The 16760-nt window shown below is 43.8% G+C and overlaps 2 protein-coding genes across 3 annotated transcripts in view; both read left to right on the top strand.

Moving 5' to 3' along the window:
* Positions 1-15173, top strand: part of wdr62 (WD repeat domain 62) — a 66326-nt gene extending 51153 nt beyond the window's left edge. The window contains exons 24-30 of one of the 2 annotated variants that reach the window (XM_038973597.1): positions 1608-1720; positions 5418-5540; positions 6403-6523; positions 7409-7514; positions 8448-8514; positions 12041-13056; positions 13612-15173. In XM_038973597.1, coding sequence (XP_038829525.1) covers positions 1608-1720; positions 5418-5540; positions 6403-6523; positions 7409-7514; positions 8448-8514; positions 12041-13056; positions 13612-13866 — 1801 coding nt within the window. In that variant the 3' untranslated portion in view covers positions 13867-15173. The remainder of the gene's footprint in view (positions 1-1607; positions 1721-5417; positions 5541-6402; positions 6524-7408; positions 7515-8447; positions 8515-12040; positions 13057-13611) is intronic. The other variant, XM_038973598.1, reaches the window with a different exon arrangement.
* Positions 15174-15858: 685 nt separating this feature from the next.
* atg16l2 (ATG16 autophagy related 16-like 2 (S. cerevisiae)) overlaps positions 15859-16760 on the top strand; it is a 35463-nt gene continuing 34561 nt past the window's right edge. The window contains exon 1 of the mRNA XM_038973726.1: positions 15859-16139. Coding sequence (XP_038829654.1) covers positions 15983-16139 — 157 coding nt within the window. The 5' untranslated portion in view covers positions 15859-15982. The remainder of the gene's footprint in view (positions 16140-16760) is intronic.

Genomic DNA, 16760 nt, shown 5'->3' with positions numbered 1-16760 from the left:
CACTGAAGGAATAAACGTTTTTTTTCTAAATGATAGTGTCTGGATTGGACCATATTAATAACCAAATGCTCGTATTTCTGTGTGTTTATTATATTATAATTAAGTCTATGATTTGATATTTGATAGAGCAGTCTGACTGAGCGGTGGTGGCACCAGCAGGCTCGTAAGCATTCATTCAAACAGCACTTTCCTGCGTTTTGCCAGCAGCTCTTCGCTGTGCTTGAAGCACAGCGCTGTTTATGACTTCAAGCCTATCAACTCCCGAGATTAGGCTGGCAATACTATAGTGCCAATTAGAACATCCAATAGTCAAAGATATATGAAATTCAAATGGTATAGAGAGAAATAGTCCTATAATTCCTATAACTACAACCTAAAACTTCTTAACTGGGAATATTGAACACTCTTGTTAAAAGGAACCACCAGCTTTTATATGTTCTGAGCAAGGAACTGAAACGTTAGCTTTTTTACATGTCAAATATTGCACTTTTACTTTCTTCTCCAACACTTTGTTTTTGCATTATTTAAACCAAATTGAACATGTTTCATTATTTATTTCAGACTAAATTGATTTTATTAAGTTAAAATAAGTGTTCATTCAGTATTGTTGTAATTGTCATTATTATAAATATATATATATAAATCGACCGATTTAATCGGTATCGGCTTTTTTTGGTCCTCCAATAATTGGTATCGGTATCAGCGTTGAAAAATCATAATCGGTCGACCTCTAATTTGGAGCATTTATTTACAGAAAATGGCAACTGGTCAAAATAACAAAAAAGATGTTGTCAGACCTCGAATAATGCAGAGAAAATCATTTAATATTCATTTTTAAACACCACAATACTAATGTTTTAGCTTAGGAAGAGTTCAGAAATCAATATTTGGTGGAATAACCCTGATTTTCAATCACAGCTTTCATGCGTCTTGGCATGCTCTCCTCCAGTCTTTCACATTGATGTTGGGTGACTTTATGCCACTCCTGGCGCAAAAATTCAAGCAGCTCTGCTTTGTTTGATGGCTTGGGGACCATCTATCTTCCTCTTGATCACATTCCAGAGGTTTTGAATGGGGTTCAGGTCTGGAGATTGGGCTGGACATGACAGGGTCTTGATCTGGTAGTCCTCCATCCACACCTTGATTGACCTGGCTGTGTGGCATGGAGCATTGTCCTGCTGGGAAAACCAATCCTCAGAGTTGGGGAACATTGTTAGAGCAGAAGGAAGCATGTTTTCTTCCAGGACAACCTTGTACGTGACTTGATTCATGCGTCCTTCACAAAGACAAATCTGCCCGATTTCAGCCTTGCTGAAGCACCCCCCCCCCCCCCCCCCCCCCCCCCCAGATCATCACTGAGCCTCCACCAGATGTCACAGTGGGTGCGAGACCTGGAGAGGCCTACAAGCCACAGTGTCTCGCAGCCACTGTGAAATTTGGTGGAGGATCGATGATGATAATTTTTCCCCCAGAGCTGTATATGGTTGTCCTCTCTAGCTAACTTGGTAGAGCATGGTGCTGCTTGCAATGCCAGGATAGTGGCTTCAACACTGGTGCGTGCGTAACAGTTTTGAACGTATGACTGTTTTGTGTGTGTGTGTGCGCAGTGAGTTTGGCCAGCAGCATCAGCAGCAGCAGGGCTGGGGAGGAGAGGACGAGCTGAGTCCAGACAGCGCTTGTTGTGTTGGCTCTGCAGAGAGCCAAGACCAACCCCAGGATGGTAGGACTAGTACACACTACTACAACTAGAATACTTATTCTCTGCTACTGCTATAATACTACTACTGTAGCCATAGGATGGTAGGACTAGTACACACTACTACTACTATAATACTTATTCTCTGCTACTACTATAATACTACTACTGTAGCCATAGGATGGTAGGACTAGTACACACTACTACTACTATAATACTTATTCTCTGCTACTACTATAATACTACTACTGTAGCCATAGGATGGTAGGACTAGTACACACTACTACTACTATAATACTTATTCTCTGCTACTACTATAATACTACTACTGTAGCCATAGGATGGTAGGACTAGTACACACTACTACAACTCAAATACTTATTCTCTGCTACTACTATAATACTACTACTGTAGCCATAGGATGGTAGGACTAGTACACACTACTACAACTAGAATACTTATTCTCTGCTACTGCTATAATACTACTACTGTAGCCATAGGATGGTAGAACTAGTACACACTACTACAACTAGAATACTTATTCTCTGCTACTGCTATAATACTACTACTGTAGCCATAGGATGGTAGGACTAGTACACACTACTACTACTATAATACTTATTCTCTGCTACTACTATAATACTACTACTGTAGCCATAGGATGGTAGGACTAGTACACACTACTACTACTATAATACTTATTCTCTGCTACTACTATAATACTACTACTGTAGCCATAGGATGGTAGGACTAGTACACACTACTACAACTATAATACTTATTCTCTGCTACTACTATAATACTACTACTGTAGCCATAGGATGGTAGGACTAGTACACACTACTACAACTAGAATACTTATTCTCTGCTACTGCTATAATACTACTACTGTAGCCATAGGATGGTAGGACTAGTACACACTACTACTACTATAATACTTATTCTCTGCTACTACTATAATACTACTACTGTAGCCATAGGATGGTAGGACTAGTACACACTACTACAACTAGAATACTTATTCTCTGCTACTACTATAATACTACTACTGTAGCCATAGGATGGTAGGACTAGTACACACTACTACAACTAGAATACTTATTCTCTGCTACTACTATAATACTACTACTGTAGCCATAGGATGGTAGGACTAGTACACACTACTACAACTAGAATACTTATTCTCTGCTACTGCTATAATACTACTACTGTAGCCATAGGATGGTAGGACTAGTACACACTACTACAACTAGAATACTTATTCTCTGCTACTGCTATAATACTACTACTGTAGCCATAGGATGGTAGGACTAGTACACACTACTACTACTATAATACTTATTCTCTGCTACTACTATAATACTACTACTGTAGCCATAGGATGGTAGGACTAGTACACACTACTACAACTAGAATACTTATTCTCTGCTACTACTATAATACTACTACTGTAGCCATAGGATGGTAGGACTAGTACACACTACTACTATTATAATACTTATTCTCTGCTACTACTATAATACTACTACTGTAGCCATAGGATGGTAGGACTAGTACACACTACTACTACTATAATACTTATTCTCTGCTACTACTATAATACTACTACTGTAGCCATAGGATGGTAGGACTAGTACACACTACTACTACTAGAATACTTATTCTCTGCTACTACTATAATACTACTACTGTAGCCATAGGATGGTAGGACTAGTACACACTACTACTACTATAATACTTATTCTCTGCTACTACTATAATACTACTACTGTAGCCATAGGATGGTAGGACTAGTACACACTACTACTACTATAATACTTATTCTCTGCTACTACTATAATACTACTACTGTAGCCATAGGATGGTAGGACTAGTACACACTACTACAACTAGAATACTTATTCTCTGCTACTACTATAATACTACTACTGTAGCCATAGGATGGTAGGACTAGTACACACTACTACAACTAGAATACTTATTCTCTGCTACTACTATAATACTACTACTGTAGCCATAGGATGGTAGGACTAGTACACACTACTACAACTAGAATACTTATTCTCTGCTACTACTATAATACTACTACTGTAGCCATAGGATGGTAGGTCTAGTACACACTACTACAACTAGAATACTTATTCTCTGCTACTACTATAATACTACTACTGTAGCCATAGGATGGTAGGACTAGTACACACTACTACTACTATAATACTTATTCTCTGCTACTACTATAATACTACTACTGTAGCCATAGGATGGTAGGACTAGTACACACTACTACAACTAGAATACTTATTCTCTGCTACTACTATAATACTACTACTGTAGCCATAGGATGGTAGGACTAGTACACACTACTACTACTATAATACTTATTCTCTGCTACTACTATAATACTACTACTGTAGCCATAGGATGGTAGGACTAGTACACACTACTACAACTATAATACTTATTCTCTGCTACTACTATAATACTACTACTGTAGCCATAGGATGGTAGGACTAGTACACACTACTACAACTAGAATACTTATTCTCTGCTACTGCTATAATACTACTACTGTAGCCATAGGATGGTAGGTCTAGTACACACTACTACTCCTCTCCTCTTGTCTCCCCCTGTAGATACTGACTCCTCTCCTCTTGTCTCCCCCTGTAGATACTGACTCCTCTCCTCTTGTCTCCCCCTGTAGATACTGACTCCTCTCCTCTTGTCTTCCCCTGTAGATACTGTCTCCTCTCCTCTTGTCTCCCCCTGTAGATACTGTCTCCTCTCCTCTTGTCTCCCCCTGTAGATACTGACTCCTCTCCTCTTGTCTCCCCCTGTAGATACTGTCTCCTCTCCTCTTGTCTCCCCCTGTAGATACTGTCTCCTCTCCTCTTGTCTCCCCCTGTAGATACTGACTCCTCTCCTCTTGTCTCCCCCTGTAGATACTGACTCCTCTCCTCTTGTCTCCCCCTGTAGATACTGACCCCTCTCCTCTTGTCTCCCCCTGTAGATACTGACTCCTCTCCTCTTGTCTTCCCCTGTAGATACTGTCTCCTCTCCTCTTGTCTCCCCCTGTAGATACTGTCTCCTCTCCTCTTGTCTCCCCCTGTAGATACTGACTCCTCTCCTCTTGTCTCCCCCTGTAGATACTGACTCCTCTCCTCTTGTCTCCCCCTGTAGATACTGTCTCCTCTCCTCTTGTCTCCCCCTGTAGATACTGACCCCTCTCCTCTTGTCTCCCCCTGTAGATACTGACTCCTCTCCTCTTGTCTTCCCCTGTAGATACTGTCTCCTCTCCTCTTGTCTCCCCCTGTAGATACTGTCTCCTCTCCTCTTGTCTCCCCCTGTAGATACTGACTCCTCTCCTCTTGTCTCCCCCTGTAGATACTGACTCCTCTCCTCTTGTCTCCCCCTGTAGATACTGACTCCTCTCCTCTTGTCTCCCCCTGTAGATACTGACTCCTCTCCTCTTGTCTCCCCCTGTAGATACTGTCTCCTCTCCTCTTGTCTCCCCCTGTAGATACTGACTCCTCTCCTCTTGTCTCCCCCTGTAGATACTGACTCCTCTCCTCTTGTCTCCCCCTGTAGATACTGACTCCTCTCCTCTTGTCTCCCCCTGTAGATACTGACTCCTCTCCTCTTGTCTCCCCCTGTAGATACTGACTCCTCTCCTCTTGTCTCCCCCTGTAGATACTGACTCCTCTCCTCTTGTCTCCCCCTGTAGATACTGACTCCCTGAGCCAGGTGAGTTCTACAGGTAGTTCTGGAGTGGAGGAAGAGGAGGAAGATCCACAGACGCTCCTTAGACAACACTTTGACACCATGGCCAACCACCTGAGCAACGAGGGTACGGATGATGATGATGGTGATGTAATGAGCCACAAGCCTCTTGTCTGGGTCAGAGTATGTGAGTCGAGTACTACTGTCCTGTAGGTTTTCAGTCCAACCCTAATTTAGCATATCTGATTCAGTTAAGGTCTTGTTGAGCAGCTAATTAGTAGAATCAGGTGTGTTAAATTAGGGTTGGACTGAGAACCCACAAAACGGTGCATCTCCAGGAAGAGGGTTGGGCTGCCCTGGTTATAAGAGATCTGATTTTTAGTTGTTAAATACTTTGCTACAATGACACACTTTAGTTATCTACCCACCTCGTTCCTTTCTGTTAGCATGTACACGGGAAGTACACCATCATGCTTTCAGGATAGGTGTCTTTTCAGATTCCACCATGATTCTTTAGTTGTGGACTCACCGCACTCCCTCTCTTTCTCTTGGTCCTCCTCATCTTGTAAGTCATCTTGAGTTTTCAACCTGTGTTTTATCAGTATCTTTAATGAAAATATTTAGTGAACTCCTTTTTAACAGTAGCTAAAGCAAGGGTCTATAGCAGTAGACAAGTAGACTACAAATGCATGCTGGGCCCGGGCGTCCCCTGAGCTCATGAAGTGAGCTGTACTGGCGCCCAATTGGGGCGGTTGAGAAGGCCTGTGGGGAAACTCGCTCCGCGCTGCAGTCAAATTGGGCAAGCTCCGCTCCAGTTCACATACTCTGGTCTGGGTCTTACCCCAACCAGGCCGTCGACCAGACAAGATGTGGTTGTGAGTCTAGGCTAGTGTCTCGTAAACCCATTTTTTAAAAATGTAACAGTTAGGATGTATTGTAAGTACAGTTTGTAGCTAGCTATAACTGCTATCTGTTCTGCCCCCCTGTAGAGAAGTTTGAGACTGACCTGTCCAGTCTGCAGACTCCACCCATGGAGACAGAGAGCCTCTTCCTCAACCCCAGATTCAGCATCTCTACACGCTTCCTGTCTCGTTTCCAGAGCCGACTCCGGTCAGTAACACCTTGCCTCAGTCACCACCTCACCATACCTTAAGCCGCATTCAAAACAGCTGGGAACCTGGGAATCTCCAACGTCAGTGCGTTCAAGACAACTAGGAACTCTGGGGGGGGGGGGCAGTATTCCAACTCGGGATTCAAAGTCGGAAACTCAGGCATCTTTCTAGATATCTGACTATCCGATCTGAAGATCACTGAGGTCATGAGTTCCCAGTTGTCTTGAAAGCACCATTTACCTCAGTCACACCTTACCTCGCCTCAGTCACACCTTACCTCGCCTCAGTCACACCTTACCTCGCCTCAGTCACACCTTACCTCGCCTCAGTCACACCTTACCTCGCCTCAGTCACACCTTACCTCGCCTCAGTCACACCTTACCTCGCCTCAGTCACACCTTACCTCGCCTCAGTCACACCTTACCTCGCCTCAGTCACACCTTACCTCGCCTCAGTCACACCTTACCTCGCCTCAGTCACACCTTACCTCGCCTCAGTCACACCTTACCTCGCCTCAGTCACACCTTACCTCGCCTCAGTCACACCTTACCTCGCCTCAGTCACACCTTACCTCGCCTCAGTCACACCTTACCTCGCCTCAGTCACACCTTACCTCGCCTCAGTCACACCTTACCTCGCCTCAGTCACACCTTACCTCGCCTCAGTCACACCTTACCTCGCCTCAGTCACACCTTACCTCGCCTCAGTCACACCTCACCTCGCCTCAGTCACACCTCCCCCTGTATTGATGCGGTCTGCGGTTAGTATTCACATAGATCACCGATTGTGTCTCGGAGCATCAAGAGATGTATTCATTCAATCATTCAATGTGTACTTGTTTAGTTTTTAAAACCTGTCCTAATTCTTATCTGTGTCGTGTTAGTGGTCCTGGTTCTGCCCTCTGTCCCGCTCCTCTCCCGCCCAGCATCACTGAGGAGCCCAGCAGCCAGTCCTCTCCTGACCCCACCCCAAGCCTCAACACCACTCAGGTACTGGTCTGTTCCTCACTTATCTTGTTCGCAGATACTTCCGCACAAAAGTGAGGAAGGTCTGGTGGAACACGATGTCAATATTGGCCTTCGTTAGGATACAAAGTGGCAGGAGATTTCTCCCGGTGTATTACTCATTGGTTTAAAGGCCCCGTGTAGAATATTTCCTGTGTTTTTATATATATTTTCACAATGAGGTTGGAATAACACTGTGAAATTTTAGAAATTGTGATAAATGGTCTTTTTTAGTGTAAGAGCTGTTGGGAAAGACCGTCTGAAATTTCTGCCTGTTTTGGTGGGATGGAGTTTTGGCCTGGCTGGTGACATCACTAGGTGGTAAATGAGTTCCGAACCAGAGTGTTCCGAACCAGAGTGTTCCGAACCAGAGGGTTCCGAACCAGAGGGTTCCGAACCAGAGGGTTCCGAACCAGAGGGTTCCGAACCAGAGGGTTCCGAACCAGACACACATCGACCACAGATTTTAGGGGGGTAGTCTCTGTTCTTCTCGTGAAGCCATTCGTAAGCTAGCTATGTCCTTTGCTAGTTGGAAGGTAGGACCTATTGTGTTCTTCTCCCTTTGAGGTTAGAGGGAATGTTTTTGCTAGCACACACCACAAGTTCCTACCCGAGTCCTGCCTCCATTTGGAGCCACGCCTCACAGTCGTGTGATTCGCTAAAATTAAATAATGACAAATACTTTACTCAGTAAGATCATTTACCAATAATTCCATGGTCACTCCCACTAAGGCCAACTTTGAATGGTTGATTTACCAGGCTTATATCCGCTGTGCGAGGTTAGTTCCTCACCAACATGCAGAACACAAGATACAAATCGGGGGCCAGATCCTAACCTTGAGATGCATGCAAATGTTATTTTGATCATCTCCCATAAGATTTCATGAAAGTCACTGAAGATGTTTTTGCGATCTACAGGCCAACTCAAAGCAGTCCGTCGTGAGCAGTACCACAGAATCTGTTCAAGAGGAGAGCCAGGCCCCTGGTGAGTACCAGTCTAGACTGATGTGGTGTCGGGTTTCCAGTTCGGAGAAAATGTGGCGCCGGATTTTAATTTACCGGACATTTTTAGAAATGTATCAGACATGTAACGCATTAGGGTGTCAACCCACTGTGCTCAAAATCACATTTTAGATGATTGTAATTCATTTTAACAGAGAGATTAGCCTGTAAAGTTGTAATAAAGTCGGACAATGTTCTTATACCAACATGACAGGTTTTACTGAAAAGCAAAACATTGTCTGCTGGGTCGTCATCCCTGCTATAAATCAATCTTTCTTTCATTTTTTTTTCTTCGAACGATGTTCTTATACCAACATGACAGGTTTTACTGAAAAGCAAAACATTGTCTGCTGGGTCGTCATCCCTGCTATAAATCAATCTTTCTTTCATTTTTTTTCGTCAAATATAATATTTGCGAACAACAAAAGTCTTAAAGGCTGTTTCTATGAACATTTGAAATAATAAATAACAAAACACAGCTATTTTCAAATTGTAATTAGTCCTAATAAATAACACAACATGGCTGTCTACTAACACCAGGGCCGGCCGGTCATGGCTAGAAGGGATCCAACTTTTTGTAAAAATAGTGTCCGATTTGACTTTTCGTAGCCAGTTAGGAGAATTAACGTAGCAGGTTAGGAGAATTAACGTAGCAGGTTAGGAGAATTAACGTAGCAGGTTAGGAGAATTAACGTAGCAGGTTAGGAGAATTAACGTAGCAGGTTAGGAGAATTAACGTAGCAGGTTAGGAGAATTAACGTAGCAGGTTAGGAGAATTAACGTAGCAGGTTAGGAGAATTAGGTTAAGGTTGGGTAAAGGGTTAGGGTTAGCTAAAAATGCCTTCTAGCCATGACCGGGCCGGCCCGCTCCGCTCCCCATTTCCGCTGCGGTACAGCACCAGAAATAAATAAATGATCAAATAGATTTTGGACAATCATATTCCATATGTAAATAAGGTAAATTCATTGAGAGAGAGCTTGTTTTACAATGCTCCTGTGAAATAAGGCCCGCGTCATGCGTTCATGAAAGCACTTGTTTCCAAAGCTCATGATATTAATAAATCTTATGTTTATTGTAATTTGAACTGTCGTGACTCGTGTCGTGTGATATACAGTTGAAGTCGGAGGTTTACATACACCTTAGCCAAATACATTTAAACTCAGTTTTTCACATTTCCTGACATTTAATCCTAGTAAAAATTCCCTGTCTTAGGTCAGTTAGGATCACCACTTTATTTTAAGAATGTGAATTGTCAGAATAATAGTAGATTGATTTATTTCAGCTTTTATTTCTTTCATCACATTCCCAGTGGGTCAGAAGTTTACATACACTCAATTAGTATTTGGTAGCATTGCCTTTAAATTGTTTAACTTGGGTCAAATGTTTGGGTAGCCTTCCACAGGCTTCCCACAATAAGTTGGGTGAATTTTTGCCCATTCCTCCTGACAGAGCTGGTGTAACTGAGTCAGGTTTGTAGGCCTCCTTGCTCGCACACTTTTTCAGTTCTGCCCACAAATCTTCTATAGGATTGAGGTCAGGGCTTTGTGATGGCCACTCCAACACCTTGACTTTGTTGTCCTTATTAAGTCATTTTGTCACAACTTTGGAAGTATGCTTGGGGTCATTGTCCATTTGGAAGACCCATTTGCGACCAAGCTCTAACTTCCTGACTGATGTCTTGAGATGTTGCTTCAATATATCCACATAATTTTCCCGCCTCATGATGCCATCTATTTTGTAAAGTGCACCAGTCCCTCCTGCAGTAAAGCACCCCCACAACATGTTGCTGCCACCCCCGTGCTTCACGGTTAGGATGGTGTTCTTCGGCTTGCAAGCCTCCCCCTTTTCCCTCCAAACATAACGATGGTCATTATGGCCAAACAGTTCTATTTTTGTTTCATCAGACCAATGTCAATTAGCCTATCAGAAGCTTCTATAGCCATGACATAATTTTCTGGAATTTTCCAAGCTGTTTAAAGGCACAGTCAACTTAATGTATGTAAACTTCTGACACACTGGAATTGTGATACAGTGAAATAATCTGTCTGTAAACAATTGTTGGAAGAATGACTTGTGTCATGCACAAAGTAGATGTCCTCACCGACTTGCCAAAACTATAGTTTGTTAACAAGAAATTTGTAGAGTGGTTGAAAAACTAGTTTTAATGACTCCAACCTAAGTGTATGTAAACTTCCGACTTCAACTGTGCATGGCTCATTGATAACTCTATGGGCAGTTGGCAGGATTAATCATTTCAACATTGTAACTCACCAATGTGTTAAGTTCACAACACGGATTTAGTTTCCCAAGTGCTACTGAATAATCTCAACTGAAATCACCAATTGCTCATGATACACATCATTACCCATGACACAGGGGTGGAATATGTTGATCTGGCCTAAGGCAGCAGCAGAACTGCTAGGACTGGGCCTGACAAACACAATCATTTGCCCTCTAATTTACTTGTTTTTTGGCAGTGGACCTTGGTCTGCTCAAAGTGAGCCGCTGTTGTTGGAAAAGTCAAAACTGTCCCAACTCCTTGGAGCAGCGCGATGCACATCAGCCTCGCTACTTTGTCCTCAAGAAGGAGGGATCTTGAGGCCGTCTTTACTCTGTTTTGGAGAACGAATCTCCTCTCGGCTGGCACACTGGAAATGGGGATAATCACCATTTATTTTTGCTTTGGATTTTCTTTTTCTCCGGCAACAATTTTATGTATCAGCTTTATATTTTTTGAAACGGCCAAAAGCCAGAATTTACCGGCTAACAGAAACCCGGGTGTGGTGGATGCTGTAGTGAGTGTGGGTATGAACTTGTCATCTCTCTGGTCTGTTGGTTGCTAGAAGAATCATCCAGAAACATCCAGTGTGGCTAAGGAGGTCTGCTTAATGATGTGGGGCTTGTCTGTTTGCTGGTTGATGGTCTGTCTGTCTGTTTGCTGGTTGATGGTCTGTCGGTTTGCTGGCTGGTTGACTGTTGCTGTAACAATCCAGTGAGGGGTGTGAAGTGTCATCCAACGTCTTTAAAGAGGCGCTCCTCTTCGGTCCAGCAGTCTCCCCAACCCCGCCATCCCCTACGCAGCCGCAAAACCATAGCTGTTCTACGCTGGAGAGATACTCTGGGAGGTGTGTGTGGGTGGGTGGTCGATCCACCACAGCATTGATTGTGACTCACCTAGTGTCATGGGGTAGCTAGACTTGGTTCTCTATATCCTTGTCTCCATCTCTCTCTGGGGTTCCACCGTCTGGGGTTCCACTGTCTGGGGTTCCACCGTCTGGGGTTCCACCGGTGCTGGCAGTCTGCCCTGATGTATAGACCACACGGGGTGATGATCTGGTTTCTAAGATGCAATTTGAGCCTTTATGTTACAGTAAACCAGCATTTCTCCATCCTGGTCCTTGGTGACCCAAAAATGTATACTACTTCCCTCAGGATCAGGATGGAGAATCAGTGGAGTAAATAACCCTGAATGTCATTGACCTGTAGTCTTTCTGTTCCAACCTGTCAGATGTGACAGATAAGACCCTGAGGTCTCAGTCTAGTGTTCCATCATCATCCAGCTCCACCCTCAAACCCTCCCAGTCCGGCCTGGACAAGGAGCCCCTGACCCGGCTGCCTCGCCAGCGTTACATGGGCACCACCACCAGCTCCAGAGCCAAGAGGTCCCAGGGTGAGGGCCTGAACATCTCCCCGACTGAGGAGCACCCTGCTGGGGGGAAGATCATGGAGGCGAGAGCCTCATCCCTCCAGGACCTCCAGAACAGTACAGACCCGGAGTGCAAGGAGAATCTGCCGCCCCCTGGAGTCCAGCCCCCTGGAGTCCAGCCCCCTGGAGTCCAGCCCCCTGGAGTCCAGCCCCCTGGAGTCCAGCCCCCTGGAGTCCAGCCCCCTGGAGTCCAGCCCCCTGGAGTCCAGCCCCCTGTATCCCACACCACCACCACTTCCTCAGTGGAGCCTCCTGCCAGCCAGCCTCCCTCCGTCCCTCCTTCTCCTGCGGGGAACCACAGAGCCAGAGCAGCTCTCCACCTGGACCTGGCTGTGCCCTCTGACCCCCCCACACTAACCTTCCCTCTGGCCTCCCACAAGTCCCAGAGGAGGTTTGGAGACTCGACCCGCCACGCCTTGGTCACCCCCACTGAGATGCGTTCTCTGGGGAAGGAGGCGAAGAGGTGCCTCCGTAACATGGAGGACAGCTTGGCGTCACGTGGAGGATTATCAGGGCTCCGCAGCAGCCTGGCCCCGGCCTCCACCACCGCCACGTCTCCGGCCCCCACCATGGCCCCAACCCCCCGTCTGTGCTCAACCCTCCCTCAGGCCCAGCTCACTGAGAGCCCCTCCCATCTGCCCCAGCTGCAGCAGGCTAGCGACAGTCCTGTCTCTGGTTCTGCCTGTTTTTTCCCTCTCCATGGTGACTCTGGTCTCCATGGTGACTCTGTAGAGGAAACCCTGAACCTCCAGATGTGTCACCAGGTAGCCAACGAGTTGAGGCACACCATGAGAAGAGCCGTCATGTTCTACAACAAGGTCAGATTACAAACGAATGGAAAAATTCTATTCACTAGCTTTTCAAAGATTCATGTGTTATCAAGTTTTAACCAGCATGTCCCAATGTTTCAACTGAGCCGTTATCCTTTCAAAGGCATACTGCTGATTTTTAGATATTTCAGTCGTTTCTCTACTTACCCAGAGAGTCAGAACTCATGGATACCATTTTTTTTTTATCTCTGCGTGCAGTTTGGAGATTGAAGTTAGCATGTCGTTAGCTTAGCGCAAATGCTTTTAGTCTCCCGGTACAGTAGCCAGCTCCTCTCAAAAGCAGTGGCATAAACTGTCTACTCAAACTGGGTGGTTGATCATTTATAGTCCTTACAAAACTATACATAGTAATCGATATTTTATACATTTAGTTAATTTCACTGATAATCATAAGATACCAGATTCTATCCACTTCCTTATTCTTTGCCCATTCCGTTGTCACATAGAGATCGCAACATATCTGTCCCATTATGGCGTCCGAGAACACAGACACCGCCATTGAGACCGATACAACGTTGTCTCTCTCTCTCTGTTCTCTCACAGGTCTGCTGCATGACAGACAGCCCAGAGCAGCAGGGCCAGATGTCGGCCATTTTGAAAGAGGCCTTCTGTGTGACGCAGACGGAGCTGGACTCTGTGTTTCCTTCAGGTCAGAGGTCAGCAGCAGGTCACAGCGCCCCCTGTCCCCTGGAGGACTCTCCAGGTCGCCAGCTGAGAGACGACCGGACCGTGGCGCTACTGGAGAAATACTCTGAGATGCTGCTGTTCATTGCTGAGAAGAAGATGGACAGTAGTTAGCTGATGGGGTTTTGACTAGATGGGATGCTACGCTAATGTCAGAAGTTACTTTTCGTAGCAGATTAGGGGGTTAAGGTAAGGAAAAGTTTATCCCTGACTCGACTCGAATATGCCCGTTTTAACAGACATGACCCTAGCTGATGGAGGATGAGACAAGACGTCCTTACATGAAGCAAATATTTACTAACCAGACGTGAGCAATTGGATGCTTTCACTTCCCACCAGACTGTTTCAATAGCATCCTGTCCCTTTTAACCAACAGCACCTTTTTAAACCTGACCAGACGACTGTCTGTGTATATAGTAGAATGTTTATTTAGATTTGTTTTAAACCTATACTTGTAGTGAAATGTTTAGCACCGCATTAGAGACTGACTGAAATAAGTCACTGGTAAATACATGCTTCTCAATCTAGTTTAAAGTCTCCAACTTGTTTAAAATCCTTTTTTTTTTTTTTTTTTTAGCTTTGTCTTATTTTCCTCTATCTTTTAATGGATGTTTTATTTTAATGTTTTCTTTCTTTAATTGAAGCTCTTGTTTTGTTGTCTTTTTTGTGTTTGGTAGCTGTTGTCATTCTTCGATTTATTTAGCTCTCATTTGATGATCTGCTTGAAGTCGCTGCAGGGCCCGTATCCACAAAAGCATCTGAAAAGAGGTGCTGATCTAGGATCAGTTTATTATTTTAGATGCATTGTGTTTTTTTTTTATGAATACGACTACATTAGACAGATCCTAGATCAGCAATCCTCCTCTGGGATGCTTTGTGGCTACGAGCCCAGGTCCTTAACCCATTCTGTATCTAACCTTGTAGCCATGTATCACTTTATTTAAAACGTGGATCTATTGAGCATCAAAGCAGTCAATGAGGAGTCATTCAGCCACAACCAAAGTGACCTGTTTTAATCAGTGTTTACATTTTTTAAACTCTCTTTTTGACCCTGTCCAGGTATTTGTGCACCGGGTTATGTTTGCTAGTTGATAGAGAGAACTCAGTATCTAAGCAGTCAAGTTGAAGTTAAGTATTAGTTTTGGTTTCTGTTTGGTTTCTATTGAGGTTGGAGCCAACAGACACTAGTGTTAAGGGCTCTATTATGTTAAAGCCTATGGCATCAGATGGGTATAATAGTCTCACTGTCACCTGCAGTGTTTTGTACAGTCCCCGTGGTGTTTCACTGTGTACTTCATGGTTTCTCGTGAAATTGTTCAATTTCAATGTAAATTATTTGTAATATTTTACCTGTCTGCTTTTGCATTCATACAAAATGTATATTTTACTAAGAGTTTGTAATAAAGGTGTTTTACATATTGCTTTGTGTGTTCTCCATACAACAACCAGACTAGCTTTAATGTGTAACCCACGGGGGGGGGGGCAGGAATAGATGAAAGACTGGAGAATATCTGTGACAGAGGAACGCTCCCAACGTCTGCAGAGGAGGGCCCTGGAGAACCTCTGTGAAGATGGAATTTAAAGAAGAAGGAATTAGGGCGGCATCCTTGAAGAGAACTGCTGAACACCGGACCTACTGGAGTCAGTCTGGGGGGGGGGGGGTCTACTTTGAAATGTAGGCCAATTGCTCATTGTCTTGATTTAGTCATGCACTTTGTTGGCCCATATGTATAAATTATTTTAGTTAGTTAGACTAGTGCCGCGTTAAGGTGCTATTCGGAACTAGGAATCTCTGAATTCTCCCGACTTGCGAACTGTTTTAACGCAGCATGTGAATAACCACAACCAGTTAGCAAATCGGAATTTTCCTAGTTCTCGACTGGCACTTGAACGTGGCATAGATAGTGGGGAGTTTGACAGTGGTCACATTCAAACAGATTTTAATATGCATTGTACTTCAGCACGGGCGTGTCCTGCCCTGACATGTTTTCAATGACGATAATGACGATTCTAGTCTGACTCAGGAAAATAATGGTAAGTAGCATCTGATTGGATAGGAAACTTGTTGTTCGCCGGACCGCCTGGCACTTCAATGTTGACAGCCGAGCCAGTCTCGCTAGAGATTTTATTGAAAAGGAAAATTAATGAATGTTTCTCTGATATACAATAGACTAAACTATTTGGCAATGCCGTTTAGTAACAGCCTAAATTGCTGTAGGACTAGTCTATCATGGCGGCGCTAGGAGCGGAACGTGGCGAGGCGTCTAAAGTCGAGGAGAAGATAAACACACAGAAGACGGCCGACTCATGGAAACGTCATATCATCCGCCAACTCAAACATCGGGATAAGTATCAGAAGACGATGTTTCAAGATGTCATACTGGCATGTATGTAGAAGTTCTTTGCTGAAGGTCTTGTGTTAAAAAAAAAAAAAGTTTTGTCGTTTTCTTTCAGATGACCTAAAAAAAGCTTAATTAAGCAAGATTCGTTTTCCGATTCAAGGAAGTTCTTTCTAGATATACTGCCATGCTGCAACACTAGATAGCTAGGTTTCAATTCAATTGGAGACAGATTTTCATGCGAATACTATAGAATCCGCATTAAAAAAATATGTGAATTTTCCCACCAGTGTTGACACCAAATTCACTTATTTGTGGATAAAATCAGTGCGTGATGACGTAGGGCACACACAATGTAGGCCTACCTTTTTGCTTACGTTTTCATTTCCTTTACGGTTCATTGAGATACTTAAAACTGTATGATAATCGGCCACGATAGTAATTGAGACCTAGATTATATATCAATAGATTATTATATATATTTTCAAAGAAGTGTGGATCATCATTATTTGGACCAGAAATGTCAAACTATACTACCAGTCAAAAGTTTGGACACACCTACTCATTCAAAGGTTTTTCTTTATTTTTACTATTTTCTACATTGTAGAATAATAATGAAGACATCAAAACTATGAAATAACACATATGGAATCATGTAGTAACCAAAAA

This window comes from Salvelinus namaycush, chromosome 34 (assembly GCF_016432855.1).
Source record: "Salvelinus namaycush isolate Seneca chromosome 34, SaNama_1.0, whole genome shotgun sequence".
Taxonomy (NCBI): Eukaryota; Metazoa; Chordata; class Actinopteri; order Salmoniformes; family Salmonidae; genus Salvelinus; species Salvelinus namaycush.
This window is presented reverse-complemented; position numbering and strand designations above follow the sequence as displayed.